The sequence below is a fragment of the Lithobates pipiens genome, unplaced genomic scaffold, assembly GCF_037356315.1.
Source record: "Lithobates pipiens isolate NorthernLeopardFrog02 unplaced genomic scaffold, aLitPip1_a1.2 Scaffold_13, whole genome shotgun sequence".
Lineage (NCBI taxonomy): Eukaryota > Metazoa > Chordata > Amphibia > Anura > Ranidae > Lithobates > Lithobates pipiens.
The window spans coordinates 448936659-448959915 of record NW_027507718.1 but is presented as its reverse complement, the minus strand read 5'-3'; the positions used below and the strand labels follow the sequence as shown (position 1 = coordinate 448959915).

At 41.0% G+C, this 23257-nt stretch overlaps 1 protein-coding gene across 14 annotated transcripts in view; it reads right to left on the bottom strand.

Moving 5' to 3' along the window:
- Nucleotides 1-23257, bottom strand: part of PROM1 (prominin 1) — a 377121-nt gene that overhangs the window by 13378 nt on the left and 340486 nt on the right. For 8 of the 14 annotated variants that reach the window (XR_013272366.1, XR_013272368.1, XR_013272371.1 and 5 more), the window contains 4 exons: nt 21236-21259; nt 20800-20868; nt 4462-4560; nt 566-602 (listed from right to left, as the gene is read on the bottom strand). Coding sequence is in view for 4 of the 14 variants with exons in the window: in XM_077477743.1 (XP_077333869.1) it covers nt 584-602; nt 20800-20868; nt 21236-21259 (112 nt within the window). In the remaining 10 variants the exon portion in view is untranslated. The other 6 variants (XR_013272373.1, XM_077477743.1, XR_013272375.1 and 3 more) reach the window with 6 other exon arrangements.

Genomic DNA, 23257 nt, shown 5'->3' with positions numbered 1-23257 from the left:
CTCTGTTAACTTGCTTCAGTGATGATTACTCTCAGTCTGCTAGTGTTTTCATTTTATTCATGTGAGCTAGAAAATCTCTTCGCAGGGTGAGGTTGGGAGCATAAATATCCCAGGTGGCAGCAACTTCTAATAAAAATAACTGAATGGTGGAGCTAAGATGGGTTACCAATAGATAGCTTCTGGCAGTGGGAATAGGGTGATGGATGCATGCTGCAGGCAACACGGTGTACAGACAAGTGGCACCTTCCTGGCAGCCCCAGCAATTGTTATAGCTGCTGCAGCTGTGGCTAGATGAGTAACGTGAGGTGCAGGGAAGAGAACCCAAAGCCAAAAACCTGGAGGCCCCTTAAATATCTAATGGCCCATGGCTTTTGCCCTGTCAGCACCCCCCATATCACCAGCCCTGGACGATAGTAGTGGTTATAATGGTATTGTGCTAAAACATCATTCAAGTAAAGTTTTAGCTATTAACAGATAATTAACACTAAAAATCAGTGCTACATTCTCTGTATTAAAACGCAATGATTCAATCACTATTGTAAAGTTGTAGTAAATGTCTACTTACCATCATCTTCACTGCCTTCTACCACTGTTCAATAGCACTACAGGAAAAAAAACAAAAAGTAAAGCAACACGTTACTAATAACCAAAAACATTAGATAACTGCTCATTTCCACATGATGAAACACTGAAAAGGATGACACATTCAGTCAGTCTGTCTAGGGCAGGGTTTCTCAACCAGGGTTCCATGGAACCCTAGGGTTCCTCCAATGGTTGCTAGGGGTTCCTTGAGCAATGACCAATTTTTCCCTCTCAGATAAGTTCCCAGTGGCACCAATGATCTTTTTAGCTATCTGTAGGGGGGAAATTCTTCCTCAAGACCACAGATGTAAGGAGCACTTTTCCACTGACCATTACACCAATGTATCATGAGTCGTAGATATAGCCATTTTTAACAGGGGTTCCCTGAGACCAAAAGGTTTTTTTCAAGGGTTCCTCCGTGTTGAAAAGGTTGAGAAAGTCTGGTCTAGGGGAAATTGTCCCAGGTAGCTGTAAACATGAGCCAAGCGATACACTGAATAGACTAACACGTCAGACTAGAGTGGATAAAGATTGCAGTTGCAGATAAGGAAGCACAGAAAGCAGTTTGGACTTGTTTTACAGTTCATTTACACTTATGTCCAGTTTTGTTCTGTCCGCACAGACAAGCTTCTTCAGTAAGGATCATACACACGAGCAACGAGTGCACAGTGTACATGCAATCCAATGAGAGCAATGTGTACAGTGCAGGTATTCTGTCAGATTAGGTGATCCGTCAAATATTGTAACGGAAGTGAGGTTCCGTCATGGCCATCTTGGTACACCCCGTAGTCGCTCACAGTAAGAATACAGTAAAAAGGCGGCAAGCGGACATCTTTTTACACCCACCGGAGTCTTGCATTTCACACTTATTTTTACCGGTAAACTGAACTTGTAAAAAGATATCGGCTTGCCGCCTTCTCACTGTACCCTTACTGTGGTCGACTGCGGGGTGTACCAAGATGGCCATCTCAGAGCATCACTTCCTTTACAAAATTTGATGGGTCGCCAAATCTGACGGAACACCAGTACGCATAGTGACCATGTGAGTTTAGTTTCCTTAAGGGCTTGTGTCCACAGGGATTTTGTTTACTTCAAGTGGGATTTGCATACCCATACAAGTCTAGAGGATTGCAAAACCCACTGGAAGGATGTTAAATGTAGGTCATGAGGTGGTCAACAGCGGATCAAATGCAGATAAAATGCATCACTCAGTGAATTCTTAATGACAGAAGTGTACAAAACTGATGTCAAACTGATTTCATGGACACAAGTTCAAAGACCAGATCAAAGACTTTGGACAAGTCGAGTCACTAAATTGATTACTGAATAATGGCTATGTGTTTTTATTAGGGTAGTATTTACCATAATGGCACTTGAGGTTCAGTGGCTTGGGCAGAATTATTAGAAGGGGCAGCACCTGGCTTCAACATTTTTAAACTGTAATAATTTTTTCCAGGGAAGAGAACTGTAGGGAAAGGGGATGAAGGAGATGTGCTGACAGCCTACTGTCTCCAATCCATCTTTCTAGCAGTACTTTTTAATAAAATAATCACATGACACAAGTGTCGGCGCTTGTACAAAAGAGTCATTAGTCAGTTGTTGTCTAAATTTGGCAATGGATTACAACCTATTCAGTTAAATCTCACAAACCAGAGGTAGAAGGCTCCAGTGTGTGTGTAGTGGTAACACAACCTAGCAAACACATCTTCTTAATGGCCTGTTCCAAGGGGCTTTAGTTTGTATGAGAATGGCTTCTTAGCAATCTTCTAAAGCTAAACTCCAGGAATAATCTTTGTTGCATATTTACATTAGTCCAGATTGGACTAATGCAGGCACAGTATGAGTATCTCTCACCTGATGGACCGCTGAGGAAGCTGGTGATAACGGAGTGATTTTTTTCAGCTCACACCTACTTAGTTTAGTGTAATTTGGCTCAATTGACCAAACCATGAGGATTGTGTGAATTTAGCCTATACTTTCCTACCTTCATTGTAGAGTTGTATTTCCCTAGAATCCCAATTGCATTAGATAATGTAGGCAATTGGGAAAACATGTAGACGTTAGTTTTGTGTTAATAGTTTTGTGGATCACCAATGCCAAGTATTTTTTTTTTTTTTTTTACCACATAGTATCTTGTTGAATGCAGTCTTGTCACAAGCCAAAATAAAGACAAACAAACATGCATGTGCTGAATTATATTCATGTCATATAAAATGCAAGCAGAAGCATCTTAATTATTGGAGAATTTACATTAAGAAACAAGAAGAAGGACAAAAAGAGGCTTGTAAGTCAACAGAGACGAAAACAGACAGCTCCATGTAAATACACATTATCCCATGAAAAGAGGAATATTTAATCACAAAAAGTAATTGATGACAAAGCATCATTTACAAAAAGAAATCATTTATCTAAATGTTCCATAGGCTAACAAAGAAGCTTTCAAATGATCATAGAGATTCTCAACATTCTTGTACGTCAGCCGAACCAAATTTGCTACAATATGGATATTAATATTGCCTTAAAAAGTGTGGAACGGAGATGACTGGAATGACACATGATTTGTATTTTTTTTTATATGGTGGAGAAAAGTTAATTGCATTGTCTGATTACTTCCCATCTCTCCGCTTACGCCTTTGGAGGATTCCCTAGGTCTCTCTATTGGATTCCTCATAGACGTATATGAGGAATGCACATGTAACCGGACATTCAGCTCACAGTAATTACCCAAAGCAGATGCTCAAAAAAAAAGACGTGGCTTTGTCACTAGCTTATTGTTTGAAACCAACAAAATATGAACTAGAATTAATTAGCCTTTTATGTAAACTTTTCATGATAAATGAGCAGGATGCCACTGATGATCTCCTACTGAAAATTATGTGTGTCTGGCTGTTATGAGAAACCCCTCATTTTTAGTATTGTCATAACTTAGAACAAGCAAGCAGACTGGGACACTCATAATAGAATGAAAATTCCTCATCAGGATGCTTGTTTCAGGTGAATCAGCCCACAGTACAGAGGCGGCTAAAGGCAGTCAGCATGACAGACAACTAGGATTTTCAGAGTTTTAGCCCTTGTGCACACGGTCGGACATTCCGACAACAAAATCCTTCGGATTTTGTCTGACGGATTTTGTCTGAAACTTGTGTTGCATACACATGGTTGGACAAAGTTGTCGGAAAATCTGATCGTACGTAACTTGATGACGTTATTTCGTTACAACGAGACTATATTCAGGCTAGTAGCCAATAGCTTTGGTCTAGGAATTTGATCTGAGCATGCATGGCACTTTGTCCGATCGGAATTCTCTACACACAATCGGACAAAGTCCGATCGGATCATGTTGTTGGAAAGTTTTATAGCCCAGCTCTAAAACTATGTCCGTCGGATATTCCAACGGAAACAGTCCAATGGAGCCTACACACAGTCGGATTATCCGACAACACGGTCCGATCGGACATTTTCCGTCGGAATGTCCGACCGTGTGTACAAGGGCTAACAGTGGCAGCCAGTAGCAGACAGAGGTGCAAGTGTGATTGTTGAGAATATTTATGATCATTGCAGAAGAACACAATGGGGTTGATTTACTAAAACTGGAGCGCTCAAAGTCTGGTGCACGTCTGCACAGAAACCAATCAGCTTCTAAGTTTTATTGTCAAAGCTTAATTGAACAAGCTGAAGTTAGCAGCCGATTGGTTACCATGCACAGCTGCACCAGATTTTCCACTCTCCAGTTTTTGTAAATCAACCTCAATGTGTTTAAAGATCTTGGAGGAATCCAGTCAGTAGAAAAAGATCTGTAATGTATTAGGAGTGAAGAACAGGGTAGAAAGCCGAAACCATGGCAAACACGCGTTAAGAGACAGAGAACAATTAGGATACCTCCACACTCTCAAACCACTGGTCAGCTTTCATCAATCATCTTGGCGTGGTGGGGCAGAGGCTCGAGGGAATCTACTCATGGTGTCAAATGAAGATAAGCTATTTGAAAGTCCATGGTATAAATAAAATGTCACTACAGGTAGGCCAGGGAGGACGTAGCAAAAAAAAAAAATCATCAATGTTGTATAAACAGTAACAGTAAAACCCATGCAGCTTTACAAATCAAACAAGAGATGCTGCCATTACAAAACAATTGCCAAGATACAACAAGGCATACCTTATCAAACTTCAGCTACATGTTTCTTTTATTTTGAGTAGTCCCGGGATGGTTTTGGACCTCTGTCAAATTTTCAATGCTGATTGTATGATTTTTTTCCTCACTCACTAATTTACGGACAGTAATTCATGAAATGGGAAGTGCATAGAAGTCCATGGGAATCCACTGTGCAGAAGCAGCCAGCAGACATTGGTTTTGCAGAAATAAAAATGCCAGGGGCCATAGCCATGGAATTGAGCTAAGTTTGCATCTGGAGATAGTGGTGTACTTTAGCTGGGGGGAGCAGGTGAAGGGTAAAAAGTAAAGTGCACTTATGGGTCAGTCCACCCAAGTTTGGAACCGCACTTATGTGTAGATGAAAGTGGCCCAAATCAGCGGGTGGCTGGTTATGTCTCAGAGACACCAGCAAGAAGACCTTCTTGCTGGAGTCCCCAACTCTGCCTTCATCCCAGATTGCCAGTGTCTTTTAAAAGGACTCCTCCATAATGTCCAATTCAAGTAAGGCAGATTTCAGAATTCAAGTGCCAAGATGCTGCAGCTTGAATCACTGAGATATATAAAAAAGCCATGATGGTTTATCCCATTGGTATCTATCCAAACCTGTAATATTAATAGAATAAACAATAGTGCAGCGCTCAAAGTGATATGTGGACCTGAAAACAATATACAACCTTAGTTAAAAGATCTCAATAGCATAAATAATAAAGTGAATTATCTCAAGGTGCTTTTTTGAGTCTTTTGAATAATGTGCCAGTGTATAATGGCAGAAAATTCAAGCAAATCATAAAAAATATATGCATCAAAAGCTAGGTATATGTGAAAAAATATAGGAGGTTAGGTATATACAGGTGATAGAATATAGTCCAAAAATTTCCAAACCAAAATTTATAAATAAGTAAAAAACATCTTAGTGTAATTATCCATCATAGGAAATGATTCCCATAAGTTGAGTAGAAGTCACCCGTGAAGAGACAAGATATAATCAGACTTCACCATCACTGTGTAATCCACTACTTTTTTGTGAGGTCAACATGCTTACCAGAAAATATGGACTCATATACTGGTATGTATTGAGTCAACCACGCAGTTATGGGAAAGCACCCCAGTCATATTCAGCACTCCCAGATAGATGATAGAGAAATCCACTAGCCCAGAGTTGGATGAAAGGATGCAACTTTCAGAAGGCAGGCTCCTGACACATAGCGGACCACATCAAACTGGCAAGCAATTCTCGAACATGTACAGCCAAACCCCACTTTTAAGTACACAATGGAGTTTATTTACTAAAGCTGTAAAGTGCAAAATCAGGCTAATCTCTGCCTAGAAATCAAACCAATGAGCTTACAATTCCAGCTTGTTCAATTAAGCTTTGGAAATAAAACCTGGAAGCTCATTGGTTTCTATGCAGAAGTGATTCTGATTTTGCACTTTCCAGCTTTAGTAAATAAACCCCATTGTGTACTTAAAAGTGGGGTATGCCTGTATAGAGGAAACAGCAAGCAACCGCACATAGTATAAAACCGTATCAGAACATTTATTTGTAAAAACAGATGTACACTTACATGTATCCACTTAAAATATCGCTATATATTCAATCATCAAGTCCATGGAAAAAAGGAAAAAGGATTGCAATGACATCACGAGCACCACCCAACGCGTTTTATTCTAATGGACATCATCTGGGGTGTGGGCATTGTGTCTGATCACTGCAATATATATAAACTTACAGTCCAATCAAAATTTCCTTCTAAATTGGTAAGAAGAATCACCTGAATTGTGAGTATGAGGTTTTCCAATATGGCATAGGCATGCATTCCATGTCTCATTGTAAGCTTCTAATAGAATATAGGTTGGACTTGATGGACTTGTGTCTTTTTTCAACCTCACCTACTATGTAACTATATGTAATATTTTGAAAAAATATATAAATGGCACGCAGGCGTGCAAATCATGCCTCTTTCTCAATTCCAAATAGAAAATAAAGAAAAAATGAGATGATGTTCAATCGTGCCCATCAGTGCGCAACATCCGGCCATCATAAAAAGGAGTTACTAAATGGAACTGGATATGCGATCCGAGCCTCATTATCATCTCTAACCATCACATATACTGAACCAGTCATAAAAATTGCCGACTGGTTTGTATAGCTGGAAAACTAACCAGCATAATATATATTAAATTACAGTAATATATTTTAGAAAGTAAAATGAGATAAAAAAAAAATATATTTATAGATATATAACATTTTATAAAAATATAAGTTATATTAGAATGTGTCACAAAGACACTGGATGCCATCTAGTGGTGGTACCTGGAACCTTAAATTACAAGGTCCCAAATAGATCCATATGAATTACACGTATGAATGCCCCAAAAAATAATAAACAAAACAAATGGTGAAACCAACAAAAAATAAAAATGTATATATATATATATATATATATATATATATATATATATATATAGATCGATAGTGTTCATTGGACTAGAAGTGAAAGTGTCTACAATACAAAGCACACCTAAACTTGAGTTGCGAAATATTCAAATAGTCATTATATACAATCCAGGCCAACTGCATAGATACAGTTGTGCTCATAAGTTTACATACCCTGGCAGAATTTATGATTTTTTTGGCCATTTTTCAGATAATATGAATGAGAACACAAAATCTTTTCTTGCACTCATGGTTAGTGTTTGGCTGAAGCCATTTATTATCAATCAACTTTTTAAATCATAATCACAACAGAAAACACTAAAATTACCCTGATCAAAAGTTTACATACCCGAGTTCTTAATACCGTCTATAGTGCTCCCTTTAACCGTCTGCCTCACGCCGATATACGTCGGCAGAAGAGCTCGTACAGGCAGAATCACGTACCTGTACGTTGCCCTTTAAGAGGTGGCTAATGGGCATGCACGCCGCCAAGCTCCATGAGTCGGGTCGCGGGTCCCGCGGACTCGATCACCGCGGGGATACCTGCGATTGCCTCACAGGAAGGAAGAACGTGGAGATGCTAATGTAAACAAGCATCTCCCCGTTCAGCCTACTGACAGTGTCACTGATCTCTGCTCCCTGTCATCAGAAGCAGAGATCAGGGACGTGTCACATGTAGCCACGCCCCCCCCCAGTTACAAACACACCCCAGGACACACTTAACCCCTACACTGCCCCCTAGTGGTTAACCCCTTCTCTGCCAGTGTCATTTGCATTTGTATAGCACTGATTGCTGTATAAATGGCAATGGTCCCAAAAATGTGTCAAAAATGTCTGATGTGTCCGCCATAATGTCGCATTCACGATAAAAATCGCTGATCACCGCCATTAAAATTATAAAATGCCATAAAATTATCCCCTATTTTGTAAACGCTATAACTTTTGCGCAAACCAATCAATAAACGATTATTGCGATTTTTTTTACCAAAAATATGTAGAAGAATACGTATCGGCCTAAACTGAGGAAAAACATTTTTTTATATATATTTTTGGGGGATATTTATTATAGCAAAATGTAAAAAATAATTTTTTTTTTTTTTTTTTTTTCAAAATTGTCGCTCTTTTAGCTCTATTTGTGGGGAAAAAAAGGACGTCAAGTTTGTTTGGGAGTCACGTCACATCACCGCGCAATTTTCAGTTAAAGACATGCAGTGCCAAAGCGCAAAAAGTGCTCTGGTCAGGAAGGGGGTAAATTCTTCCAGGGCTGAAGTGGTTAACATCAATGACAGCTTGAAGTTTTTTGTGGTATTTGTGGATGAGGCTCTTTATCTTCCCATTCCTCTTGGCAAAAAGCCTCCAGTTCCAGTAAATTATTGGGCTGTCTTGCATGAACGGCACGTTTGAGATCTCCTCAGAGTGGCTCAATGATATTGAGGTCAGGAGACTGAGATGACCACTCCAGAACCTTCACTTTATTCTGCTGTTGCCAATGACAGGTCGATTGGCCTTGTGTTTTGGATCATTGTCATGTTGGAATGTCCAAGTACATCCCATGAGCAGCTTCCTGGCTATTGAATGCAAATGTTCCTCCAATATATTTTGATAACATACTGCATTCCTCTTGTCATCAATTTTTACCAAATTTCCTGTGCCTTTGTAGCTCACACATCCCCAAAACCTCAGCGATCCACCTCCGTGTTTCACATTAGGAATGGTGTACCTTTCATCATAGGCCTTGTTGACTCCTCCCCAAATGTAGTGCTTATGGTTGTGGCCAAAAAGCAAAATTTTGGTCTCATTTCTCCAAATTTCTTTGTGCCAGAAGGTTTGAAGCTTGTCTCTGTGCTGTTTTGCATATTGTAAGCAGGATACTTTGTGGCATTTGTGTAATAATGGCTTTCTTCTGACAACCCGACCATGCAGCCCATCTTTTTTCAAGTTCCTCCTTATTGTGCATCTTGAAACAGCCACACCACATGTTTTCAGAGAGTCCTGTATTTCACCTGAAGTTATTTGTGGGTTTTTCTTTGCATCCCGAACAATTTTCCGGGCAGTTGTGGCTGAAATTTTAGTTGGTCTACCTGCCCATGGTTTGGTTTCAACAGAACCCCTCATTTTCCACTTGTTGATTAGAGTTAGAACACTGCTGATTGGCATTCTCAATCTTTTTATATCCGTTTCCTGTTTTATACAGTTCAACTACCTTTCCCCCAAGATCCTTTGACAATTCTTTTGGTTTATCCATGACTCAGAATCGAGAAACATCAGTGCTGCACAGGATGAAAGATGCAAGGGTCTGTCAAGAGTCCAGAGACCCATTGACCTTTTATACGTGCACACTAATTACAAGCAAACAGATCACAGGTGAGGATGGTTACCTTTAATAGTCATTCAAACCCTTTGTGTCTGTGCATGTTATCAGGCCAAAATCACCATGTAAACTTTTGATCAGGGTAATTTGGGTAGTTTCTGTTGTGATTATGATTTAAAAAGAGTAAACACAGTTGATTGATAATAAATGGCTTCAGCCAAACACTAACCATGAGTGAAAGAAAAGTTTTTGTGTTATCATTCATATTCTCAGAAAAATGGCCAAGAAATCATAAATTCTGCCAGGGTATGTAAACTTATGAGCCCAACTGTATATTGAAATATATATTAATTGACTTTATTATTTATGCTATTGAGATCTTTTAACTAAGGTCTTATATTGTTTTCACTTTCACATATTACTTTGAGCGCTGCACTATTGTTTATTTTATGTTTTGCACTATGGGGGTTATTTACGAAAAGCAAATCCACTTTGCACTGCAAGTATAAGTGCTCTTGGAAGTGCAGTCGCTCTAAATCTAAGGGGTAGATCTGAAATGAATGGAAGCTCTGAGGATTTTATCATCCAATCCTGAGCAACCTAAAATGCTGTTTTTTGTTTATTGTTATCCATGACCTCGAAGAGACTATTTTGCAATTGACAGTTCATACATTTTTTCATTATGGCCCAAATTATTTCCTGTTTCTGAATACTGATTTTAAAATTTTTACCATCCTTATGGTCAGCTGCTGCTTTTCCTGTATACATTACACTGTGTGATAGAAACTTAATGTAATATGAGATCCAGGCCAGGAATAGCAAACTTGTTGTGCCTATGAAGGACCTATAGGGATATGTAGATGCCAAATAAAACAGCATTTCTTACTGATACTGTAAAAGTAATTTTTTTATTGAGTTTTACATCACATAGGACATTTTTAAGAGTATACAAATGTTACTATATTGCCCATTCCTGCAGTTTATATGTTTAAACGTAGATCAAAGAAAAATAAAATAAGTATTTTCATTGCAAAGCCAAGAACCCCTGTTCTTAATGAGAGCAGATAAAAATAATTATTTTGTGTGAACAGTTTTAAATATGCTTTTCTGTATGTAAATGTTTCAACTATCAATATAAAATCAAGTTAAACAAATTTTAAATAGGTTTTATCGTGTAGTACGATTTAAAAAAAACAAACAAAAAAAACTAAGCTATACGGTAGAGTGGATTAAATATATAATTCTGCAAATCTGTCATTATTTTGTCATGCCATTAGACTTTACAAGCAGCAGAAGCACAGGCTCATTTAAAAGACGTTGACCATAAGGCTCTTAAAGTCTCAATGCTCCATCAAGTTATACAAGTCATGCTCTGAAGCATCAGCCCTACTTAAAAGCAGCTTACCAGTAATACATCATGCACACAAGTTCCTTTTGTAGAGTCACAGACAATATTTTTAGTTAATTTAGCAGCATTACATGGATAATTAAAAGTAAACCTCAGTGGTACAGAGAGATAAATATAGAAGCAGAAAGACTAGATACAGAAGTATGGGCAGCTGAAGTTGTAAAAATATCTAAATTTTTGTGACAGTTAAACTTAGACTTGCCTTCTTCCACCCCTCCAACCACCACAGCTTTCCTATTGGTCAATAAAACACAAATAATGTGTTTTGATTTACATTAAAAGACAAATAAATACAAATAGGAAAGCTAGGGCTGTGGAAGGGGAATTGGAAAGCTCATAAGCCCCATACACACTATCAGATTTTCTGCTGAGTTTTTCCTTCAGATTTACCAAAACCATGTAGTAGAAGGGTCTGCCTGATTGCATACACATTGAAACTCCTAAGGTTTGACCTCATATTATATGGTTTTGGTAAATCTGAAGGAAAAAGAAAGAAGAAAACCGGATAGTGTGTATGGGGCTATAAAGGTTTTCCACAGCTCTGATCATTTCAATGCACAGCTTCCACAGAAGGCAAATCCTGCTTATGTGCCTTCAACATATGCTCAGTTTAAATTGCCCAGATTTGTTGCAGGTTTACTTTAACTTTATTAGTATACCGGATTTATATAGAGCTAACCGTTTGCACAGCACTTAACAAAATAAGGGGAGACATTTTAGCAACAATGCAATTCAATACAAGAGGGTTGCAATCTAGGGAGAGAAAATAGGGAGTGGCTGGTGGAACAAAAAGGTAATAACTGAGGGATAAACGGATGAGAGGGATAGAAAATCTGGTTATTAGCTGAATGCAGGGTATACTTCATTGAAGAGATGCGTTTTCAAGGATCACCTAAAGATGGACAGAGTAGGCGATAGCCGCACAGATTTGGGTGGTAGTGAGTTCCAGAGGATGGGATAGGCTCTGGGAAATGATGAGCATGGGAGGAGGACACAAGGTAGCTAGAGAGCAGGAGGTCTTGGAAGGAGCGGAGAGGATGGCTTGGGTGATATTTGGAGACAAGTTTGGTGATGTAGCTCAGGGCAGAGTTGTACATGGCTTTGTATGTTATTGATAGTGTTTTAAATGTTATTAATTTGGCAATGGAAAGCCAGTGTAAGAATTCGCAGAGAGGGGTGCCAGACACTGAGTGGTTGGTAAGGTAGAAGAAACAAGGGAGTGAATAAGTTGCTTAGTGATTTCAAAGGTTGAAAAGGGGCATACAGTATTTTGGAGATGTTACGTTGTGAAGTCTACAAGATTTGCACAGCAATTGGATTTGGGGCTTAAAGGACAGGTCAGAGTCCAGGGTTACACTTAGCATCCCGGCATGAGGGGAGGGACTGATGGTTGTATTATTGATATTGATAGAGAAGCCAGGGGAGGGGGCATGGGCAGGGGGGAATATTATGAGCTCAGTTTTAGAAAGATTGAGTTTGAGGAAGTGGTATGACATCCATGCTCAAGGAGTGAGGTGAGGAGTAGAGAGATAGATTTGGGTGTCATGACAATAGACATGGTACTGAAAGCCATGGGAGTTTATCAAGTGACCAAGGGAGGAGGTATAGATGGAGAAGAGGAGGGGTCTGAGGACAGAACCTTGGGAGACCCCTGCAGAAAGAGGAAGTGGAGAGGAGGAGACAGAGATATAAATAACACTGAAAAAGCACTGTGATAGGTAAGAGGAGAACCAGGAGAGAGCAGAGTCTTTAAAGCCAAGAGAGTGGAGGAGGGGATGGTCTACAGTATCAAAGGCTGCAAAGAGGTCTAGTAGTATGAGTATGGAGTAGTGGTCATCGGTTTTAGCAGTTAGTAAATCATAAGTGAATTTTAGTATGGCAGATCAGTGGAGTGTAGTAATCGAAAGCTGGAATTGTAAGGGGTCAAGAAGTTTTTTGTCAGTGAGATAGGAGCTCAGACAGTTGTAGACCAAGTGTTCTAAAAGTTTAGAGGTGAACCAGAGCAAGGAGATGGGTCTTAAGTGGTTCGGAGAGATTGAAAATGTGAGTGAGGGAGCATAGCATAAAAGAGGGTGATTGGCAATCTCATGAGCAGTGAGTTACTGGGTGGTGGAGGTGGTGGTGAAGAAAGTAGAGTATTACAAGTAGAGTAGAAATGACAGAGTAGTAACGAGAGTGCCAAATTAGGCTTGTTTGGCAGCATGGAGGGAGGAATTGTATTTTAAGAAGACAGATTTATATAGGGTGAATGCTTGCTGGGATTTGGTTTTAATTCAGCGTGTAGCTATGTCATTAAAGATTTCTGGTGCTGTCAGTCTGCCAAGGTTGTAATGGTCGGGGCCTGACACTTCGTGTAGTGAGAAGAGCAAGAGAGTCCAGTGTGGATGAAAGTGAACTGTTGTAGACAGAAGTGGCCAAGTCAGGTCAGGGCAGGGCAGGGCAAGACAGAAATAGCTATTTCTGTATTGGATCTACACCACTGAGTGGGAAAAGTGTGCACTCGCACTGGGTACAGTTCAACTAAACAGTAACCAATTTTGACCAACTATTGCCCACATTTCCCTGGTCTACACTCACACTGGGCTTTAAGTAAATAGGCACATTTACATAATCACTTCTACCAAGCAGACCACAGTGAGCCTTGCTTCTGTGTTCATTGATCTATGGAGAGTTCTGTGCTCAAGCACAGTTTGTGCTCACGCTGAAGCGACCAGTGAATGAGACTAGTACCTCTTCCAAGTGGTCACAGGCATGGTACACTTAATCATCGTCAGGCATGGTTAGAACACCCACACTACACTAATGAACTGAAATAAGGGGAGCGCAGTTAAAACTACCAGTGTGAGTGCATCCTAAGTTGCCAGTTTCCTACTTGTCTTCAGAACTCCTGCTATTCTTATACCAGCCAGTAAGCCATTGACATGTCTGTAACAAATCTGTTGTGGAACTTACAGTTATAATTTTTTTTTTTGTTACAGTATTTGAAATCCACCAGAGGGACAACCTCTATTAGGCTGCTTTCACGCTGGGGCGGGGGGTCGCCCTTGGCTGGCCGACCCAGAATCTAAACATGTGTGGTGCCAAATATCCTTTGAGGGGTCCTCACTTTTTGGCAACAAGTTGGATAACGCCAGAACCTGGGCTACCGGAGGTAAGTCGGGGTTCCTCCCTCAGTCAATTGGAACCTTCACAGTCCCTTGTTTTCTTTGGAGCATGCTTCGACACAGTGAGAGGCACCCTCTCTTTACCCGAGGAGAAGGTTGTGATAGTTTGAGAGAGGATTAGTCTGTCTCTCTCTTCTTCTCATCTACTTGCCCTCCAGTATCTGAGGATCATCGACACCATGGTGGCCACGATACTGATGGTGAAGTGGGCACAGTGGAGGATGCCGCCCTTCCACAAAGGCTTTCTTCATCAGTGGTCAGGCAGCAAAGTCCAGCGTATTCCCATTACTCTGGCCATGAGTTCCCTCCCCTGGTGGCTCCAACGGAAAAAGATATGCAACTGTCACTCCATCCTTCCTATTACATGAGTCACAATAACGACAGATGTCAGAAACAGGGGCTGGGGAACTCATTGTCTAGTGGAGATAGCACAGGGCTCCTGGGGTTTTCCTTCTAGAGGAGCTGTGTAGAACATTCTAGAGCTATGGGCAGCGTTCCAGGCACTTCTGGCATTTTGCTATTTGACAACAGGGGCCTCTGTATTACTCAGATTAGACAACACAATGGCAGTGGCCTACATAAGGAAACAAGGGGGCACTCAAAACCTGTCCCTGCTACAAGAGGTGAAACCAATTCTGACGTGGACACAGAAGAACCTGGTTAACATATCGGCAGCATATGTACCCAGGATCCAGAATGTCAGGTGGACTTCCTCTCTTGAGTCCATCTAGACAATGAGTGGCCTCTCCACGAGGTAGTGTTTAGATGGATCCTAACCTTGGGGATCTCCCCAGAAGTCGACCTCTTCGCCTCCCCATGCAACAAAAAACTGGCAAGCTACTATTCAAGGTTCCCGGGACCCTCAGGCCTATGGGGTAGATGCCCTGATGGAGTAATGGTGGTTCCGCAGAGCCTATGCCTTTCCTCCGACCAGTTCCTGTGGAGACTCAGGACGGAAGAAGTGGAGGAGATAGCCATAATCCCTTACTGGTCCACAAGGCCTTGGTTTCCCCTCCTATTGCTTCTCAGTTTTGGGAACCGGTTCCCCTGCCACTCAGACCAGACCTGCTGTCTCAGGGCATGAAATTACATCCCTGCCAAGCTCATCTGTGTTTAAAGGCCTAGTTCTTGAAAGGGGAAGGCTAGAGGTACTAGGGTGACCAGAAGAGGTCATTCCCACACTCTTGAGTGCAAGAAGAAGAACCAACCGGGTGTATGTACGGATATGGTCTAAACGTCTTCCAGAGCCAACCCATGTAGTGCCCCTACAGTCCAGGACATCCTACGCTTCCTGCAGTCGGGCCTGGATATGGCCTTATCTGTCAGTTCCCTCTGTGTACAGGTGTCAACAATCTCAGCTTTCACTGGGGTGTTGTGGGCCAGACACACTCTTGTTCAATTCTTCAAGCGGGCAGTAAGGCTCAGGCCACAAAGGAAACTGAGGTTCCCCAAGTGGGATCTTCCACTGGTCCTTGAATTTTTCTCACAGGTCAACATATCCCTCTCAATCAAAGAACTTGTCCTCAAAACTGCCTTTTTGGTAGCCATCACTTCAGCAAAAAAGATATCCAAGATACAAGCCTTAGGGTCAAAAGAGCCCTTTATAACCTTCTTCCCAGACAGAGTGGTTTAATGCCGATGCTGGGAGCAAACCCCAAGGTCACCTCAATTATCCACGAGAATCGGGAAATCATGATTCCCACCTTTAGATCAGCTTGAAGTCTGGAGTTACATCCCCTCGATGTGGGAGTCACCTTGAAAAAATACCTAAAGGCCATGGCTCCCTTTCAACAGTCCGAGTATCTCTTTGTCCTGTTCCACAGGAAGAACAAGGGGCTGCAGGCCTCCATCAGATCCATTGCTGCTGATCATTCAAGCTAGTCAATGGGCCTATAAAGTGAAGGACTTGGCGCCTCCAGGGACGGTGACAACTCATTCAACTAAAAGCATTCCAACTTCATGGGCAGCCTCATGTCACGTCGCTCCCGAACTGATCTGCAGGATGACTTCCTAGTCATCAATCGACACATTTATGTCTCATTACTGTATTGAACCAGGTGCTCTGTCTTCTGTTAATTTTGGTTTGCAAGTACTGTCTGTTGACAGTGTTAATTAAATCTTTGTTCAGAATTTTACCCACCCGGGTGTGTACAGCGAGTTATTTCCCACACGTATGCTGCCATGGAGTCTGTTAGGATTATGGAAAACTCCCTATTAAAAACTTACCATCATTTTCCTTTCCTGATGGACTCCATGGCAGCAGGAGTTTCCTCCCAATGGCTGGAGTATGCTACTTATCGAACATGGCCGCTGGCTTGGAGCAAAGATTTATGGGAGTGCAGTCCTATAGGGTAGTAGTAGAGGCGGAACTAAACTCACACGTATGCTGCCATGGAGTCCATCAGGAAAGGAAAAGTACGGTAAGTATTTGATAGGGAATTTTCAGTTTTTTAGTAAGTTTGGGTTTTAATGTAATGCTTTTCACATATTTAAAACTCAAAAGAAACACAAGCACACATGTCTCAAAATCATTTTTAGAGGTGGTCAATGGTACAGGCCTCTTCTGCTGTGTTTAAGTGATCAGAACAAGCAATCAGGTCATTGTAAAATAGAAAAAAACGGCATAGATTTTTAATCCTATCTGATATTTAACAGCTTGCCGACTGGCTCACATCGATATACTTTGGCAGAAGGACACGTACAGGCATATTACCTTACCTATACTTTGCCCTTTAAGAAGCGGTTTGCGCATGTGCATGCCTGCCGCGACCTCCGAGAGTGTGATTGCGGGTTCCATGGACTCTATGTATGCGGGGATACCCGCGATCGTCTCACAGAGAAGAATAACTGTGGGGGGGGGGGGGTCATCTGTCGTGATTACAGGCAGCTCCCTGTAATCATGACCGGTGATCAGTGTTGTGTCACACATAGCCCCTCCCCCCACAGTTCGAATCACTCCCTAGGACACACTTAACCCCTACAGCGCCACTTAGTTTCTAACCCCTTCACTGCCAGTCACATTTACACAGTAACCAATGCATTTTTAATTGCACCGATTGCTGAATAAATGTAAATGGTCCCAAAATAGCACCAAAAGTGACCGATCTGTCCGCCATAATGTCACAGTCACAATAAAAATCACTGATCGCTGCCATTACTAGTAAAAAAAATATATGTTAATAAAAATGCTATAAAACTTTCCCCTATTTTGTAGGCGCTAAAAAAGGACTCCAATTTTGTTTGGGAGCCACGTCGCACGACCGCGCAATTGCCAGTTAAATCGACACAGTGCTGAATCTCAAAAAATGCTCTGGTCTTTTGCCAGCCAAATGGTCCGGGGTTTAAGTGGTTAAGGGATGGTCTAGAGACAGGTCTAATACAATCTTGACTGCTACTATAGCCCTGTTTTATGACCTGAGAAGTAACTTTTCTTCTCTGTTTTTTAAATTCCTGCTTGAGTTTCATTGCCTTCCTTCTACCTTCCCACTGCCTTCCTTCTGGATTAACCCTTTCATGACTAAGCCTATTTTTGTCACACGGTATTTGCACAGCGGTGTTTTAAACGCAACTTTTTGGGAAAAGGGACACTTTCATGAATAAAAAAAAAAAAAAAACGAAACAGTAAAATTAGCCCAATTTTTTTGCATAATGTGAAACATAATGTTACGCCGAGTAAATAGATACCAAACATGTCACACTTTATAATTGCATGCACTCGTGGATTGACGACAAAGTACCTAAAAATCTCAATAGGCGACGCTTTAAATTTTTTTTACGGTTACCAGGTTAGCGTTGCAGAGGAGGTCTAGTGCTAGAATTATTTCTCTCACTCTGACAATCGCGGCGATACCTCACATGTGTGATTTGAACACCGTTTACATATGCGGGCGCGACTTCCGTGTGCGTTTTCTTTGCTTTGCGAGCTCGCGTGGACGGCGGGCGCTTTAAAATGTTTTTATTTTTTTTATTTATTTTATTTATTTGAAAATGAATAAATTGTTTTAAAAAAAAAAAAAATGATCACTTTTATTGCTGTCACAAGGAATGTAAACATCCCTTGTGACAGTAATAGGTGATGACAGGTACTCTTTATGGAGGGATTGGGGGCGTCTAAAAGAACCCCAATCCCTCCTTTACACTTCAATGTTTTCAGATAGCTGAAAACGGCGATTCTGAATACCGTATATTTTTTAAAAACCGGCGCCATTGGCAGCCGAGTAAACGGGAAGTAACGTCATGACGTTGCTTCCGTGTTTACTATTAGGATACTGGAACAAAGCCGATTACGGCTTCGTTCCATTACCTCCCCAGCAGCCGGAGGCATCGCATCGTGAATCGGTGCTCCCGATCGAGCGGGAGCACCGGTAACAGCGGCGGGAGGCGGCGGGGGGGGCGTCCCCTCCCGCTCCTCCGGCATAACAGCTGAGCGGCTTTTAGCCGCTTCGGTTGTTATGGCTGGAAAGCCAATCGCCCGCTGTAAAAAAACGGTACCGGGATGATGCCTGCAGGTGTGGGCATCATCCCGGTATAAGCCCCGGAAGCCGAGTACGCACATCTACGTACGCTCAGCGGGAAGGGGTTAAGATAGCTTGCCTGGTAAACAATATTTTTTAGTTATCCCCAGTGGTGGCCCGTTCATTAGGAGGCGCACGGGCGCCGCCCTCTCTTGCCACGCTACCCCCCTATATACAATGGATGCATAGCATGAATCTATCCACGGCCACCGCAGCCACCCCCTATTCATGCATTCAGTCCCTTTCAGGGCACCAGGAGCATAAATTACAGCAGACAGGTTTTTTTTTTTGAAGCACCTGATTTGAGCCAGAAGTTCTAATAGGCTTTAAAATAGGATGGGCTCAGGTCGCAGAGAATGTCCCCCAATCCCACCCAGGTGTGTTTCAACAGCGAATGAATATCAGGTCCATAAAGACATGGATGAGCAAGTTTGGGATGCAGGAACTTGACTGGCCTGCATAGAGTCCTGACCTCAACCAGATAGAACACCTTTGGGATGAATTCGAGCGTAGACTGTGAGCCAGGCCTTCTTGTACACAAGTTCCTCCATCCCAAACTTGCTTATCCATGTCTTTATGGACCTGATCCATAGCTGTGATAGGACAAACAATATTTATGTGACAACTATAACCCAGAGGCTGCAAGAAGAGTTTTGTGAAATAGTGAGAAGAAAGTTTTTGGTCTTTTTGCAAAATAGTACAGTATATTGGGGAACAAGACAATCCTGCCCATATCTTATGTAAAGAATGGGGGTGGTAGCATAATTTTGCAGCATTGCTTTACATAGACAGTAAACTGGTAATGAATGATGGTAAGATAGGTGGAGCCAAATACTGGGCATTTCTAAAGAAACACCTATACCGGTCTGCAAGAGATCTGAGACTGGGTCAGAGGGCTACCTTCCAGCAAGTAAACATCACTAAATACATAGTCGCAGATACACTTTTGTGGTTTAAAGCAAATAGCCAGAATATCTTAAAATGGCCCAATCCAAGTCCAATTTAAAATTTGTGTCAAAGTTTGAAAATTACTGTTCACCAATGTTCACACAACCAAACTAGAGAAATTGTATTAAAAAGAGTAGTTAAAAAATGGACAACCCAAATGTGCAAATCTGGTGGAGACTAAAAGCAAAAAATTGCAGCTAAAAATAATTCTGTTAGGCCGCGTACACACGCGGGGACTGTTCAGCCAACTTTGTCCGCTGAACAGTGTTTCGGCGGACAGTCCGCCCGTGTGTGGGCTTTCAGCGGACAGTTTCAGCGAACAGTCCGCTGAACAAGGTTTTTCGGAAATTCCGAAAAACTGTCCGCTGAAACTTTGTTTCAGCGAACAGTCCCCTCGTGTGTAGGCTTGTTCGTCAAACTAAGTTCCGCGCATGCTCAGAAAGGATTTACACGCCGAAAGTTATAATGCAGTGTATAGGACGTTGTATTTTTCGTCCCGTCGTACGTGCCGTTCACGTCATCGCGCACGGTTTCAGCAAACTGTTCGTTCGTCGTGTGTGGCCATGTCCGTCCATGCTAATTTTGAGCGGACTGTTTGCTGAAACTGTTTGACGGACAAAGTTGGGCGAACAGTCCCCGCGTGTGTACGCGGCCTTAAGTATCTGATGGGGTGGGTAAACAATAAGGCATCAAAAAAAAATGTTTTTTAAAATTACTTTTTGTGTCACAAAAAAACATACACATTTGCACCTGAAATTGTTCACTATGTTGTAGAAATGAAATGGCAGCCATCCAATTTAAATTTCAGATTGTAACTCCAAAGAATGTGAACAAGTTGATGGAGAGTGAATGCTTATGCAAAACACTATACTGTATATGTTAACTGACTGCATGTGCAGTCAAGACTTTTCTGTTCATTTGTAAATAATTTTGAAAGCAACATTTTCCACTTTAATATTATGAACTAAAATCCTTAATAGGTACATTTGAATTCAAGGATGTAATAAAAGTCCAAGGGGGTGGATACACACACACACGCTTAACATTTTGAGTAGGACTGAAGCTTCCTGTAAAAAATATCTTTAAAAAAAGGCCAATATATTTCTTAAACAAAGCCATTCATGCAAGCATAAATTCTATATATATATATAATATTGTCTGCGTTTATTAGAAATTAGCTCATCATGCAAAATGAAATCAATAAATAAAACACAGCATGCCTTAATAACTTTCTGGTGAAACTGGAATAGCATGCATTCATGCACTCTAACATAAATTTTACCTTGTCATAATAGGGTTGCGTATACCATACAAATACTCATTATGATAACCATTATTACCATTTTCCATACTGTAACAAAACAATTGCATGAGAAAAATAAATATAGTAAATGTGACAATGGAAAATTAAAATGTTAAAAAATAGATGATATATTTTATGTTTATAACTATTGTGCTTCAGTTCAAAGATTAATGTGGGACATGCAATACATGTTTAAAAAAAATGAAAATAAAAAGAATAACTTGGAATGAAAATTAATTATGAATCTACAATAATAGTGTGCATTCTGTCGGAAAAGTAACGTGTCTAATATTTTTACACTTACAAGCAAAGACCCACACATTAAAAATATTACAAAAGACAAATAGCCTCTCTGGCAAGGTTATAAAAAAATAAACTTAAAAAAAAAAGACATGAAAATAGCAAAAAAGCTTACTTTTTCATGGGGACATTTTCAACACTAAAAGATATAAAAACAGGGAAAAATTACTTAAAAATTATAGTAAGTAAAATATAAATTAGTAATTTATTGTTTTGTAGAAAAATTATGTTTGTGCTTTTTTGTGGGCTACGTGGAACCCTTACTGATGAGATTAGAAGTATTATTAATACATTAGATGCCAGGGACATATTTGGGAAGAAAGCAGTGCATTACCATGGCACCATTAGTACCCAGGTGAACCTAATGTGTATGAACAGCCAGTTTTTGTGAACGGAAAGATTAAGAAATATGGACGATGTAGAAAGGGAAAGGTTCTCTGAGCGTGAAGAACAGAACACATAAGCATGGGGCGGAAGCTCAATGGTAAAAACAGTTATCATAAAGTGAAATGCCAAGTCCCTGAAACAGACGTACTGTAGGCAAGAGAAGAAAAACTAGTTAGGATTGTGTGACGTTATCAACAGTTCTAGTTACAGCTTGACAGTGGAATATTGTGTACAACCTGATTAAAAAGTATGACCAAAAAGACTCTACAAACACCATACTTTCCAGATGTATGACAGAATAGAATGGCATTGTCATCTAGGACAGTGATGGCTAACCTTGGCACCCCAGATGTTTTGGAACTGCATTTCCATGATGCTCATGCGCTCTGTAGTGTAGTTGAGAATCATGGAAAATGTAGTTCCAAAACATCTGGGGTGCCAAGGTTCGCCATCACTGATCTAGGATAAGGCATCATACAGAATATCTATCTACATCATAGACTAAGATGCTGGCTCGGAGATGGGACAATCATATATACCTTAGTGCCTATACAGCTCTAGGCTGTGTTCAAAAAATGTTTTGACCTAAATCAGCCCCTGGCTGCAGCTTCTCACCTTGTGACTTGCTACAAAGTTACTATTCTGCAGTCTGATCACTGGGGGAAATTTCTCATCTGACTAGCGGATGGGATTGGATGAACAACGGGTGTAAATGGACAGGGGGTCCAACTGCTCATGAACAAGCATGAACAAGCCCTCCACCTACTCAGTGGAGGTCAGCAGACAGATTCCCTACTGAACAGGTAGACTTCTGGTGGTGTCTGCCCCATGTGAAAGGGGCCTAAGAAAATGCTTCCTCCTGCCTACAGTATACTGGTGACATCATCATGCTAATGAATGATAAAAGGTGGAGCTTTTTTTAGAAAAAGGTATTGTTGATGTATACTGTTCCATGTCAGGAGATCATTTATGAAGACTTGTTAAAACGGGAGTCCCGCAATTTTTTTTTTTTAAAAGTCAGCAGCTACAAATACTGCAGCTGCTGCCTCACCTGTCCCAAGGTTCAGCGATGTTGGCACCCGAGGCCGAACCGTCCCTCGGTCCTCGGATGCTGCCGCCGCCATCTTTGGTAAGGGAATCAGGAAATGAAGCCTTGCGGCTTCACTTCCCGGTTCCCTTCTGCGCAATCAGAATGGTCCCTGCTGTCTCTGGGACCCATGTGTGTCCCAGCAGGCAGCACGGTGAGACGGGAAGAGGCGTAGACTCCCACAGGAGTCTATGCCCAGAAGTGGGTGCAAATACCTGTCTTAGACAGGTATCTGCACCCCCCTTCCCCCTGAAAGGTGCCAAATGTGACACCAGAAGGGGGGAGGGTTCCGAAAAGCGGAGGTCAAATCTTTGTGTGAATCTCCGCTTTAAAGCAAATATAAACTCTCTCAAACAATATGAACTATTTTTAATCCCTTTGCTGCTAGCATTAGTAAATAGATAGGAAAGTATATTCTATATACTGGTTTTAACATCTGCTCTTACTCAAGAGGGCTAGCTAGAAATTCTAGGGTGTGTATTTCAAAGTGATTTTTCAACAACAAAGAATTAAAACATAGATAGATGGGTGACTTTGCTTTGAATATTAAAAGCAAATGAAATAGCCTTTTCAGTTTGTAGTGCTCGATACAGTGGAGTTCTGCTTTGAGTTCCTAAAAGGGTCTAAATTAAGTCAAACCTGACCATTTGCATTTAAACAAAT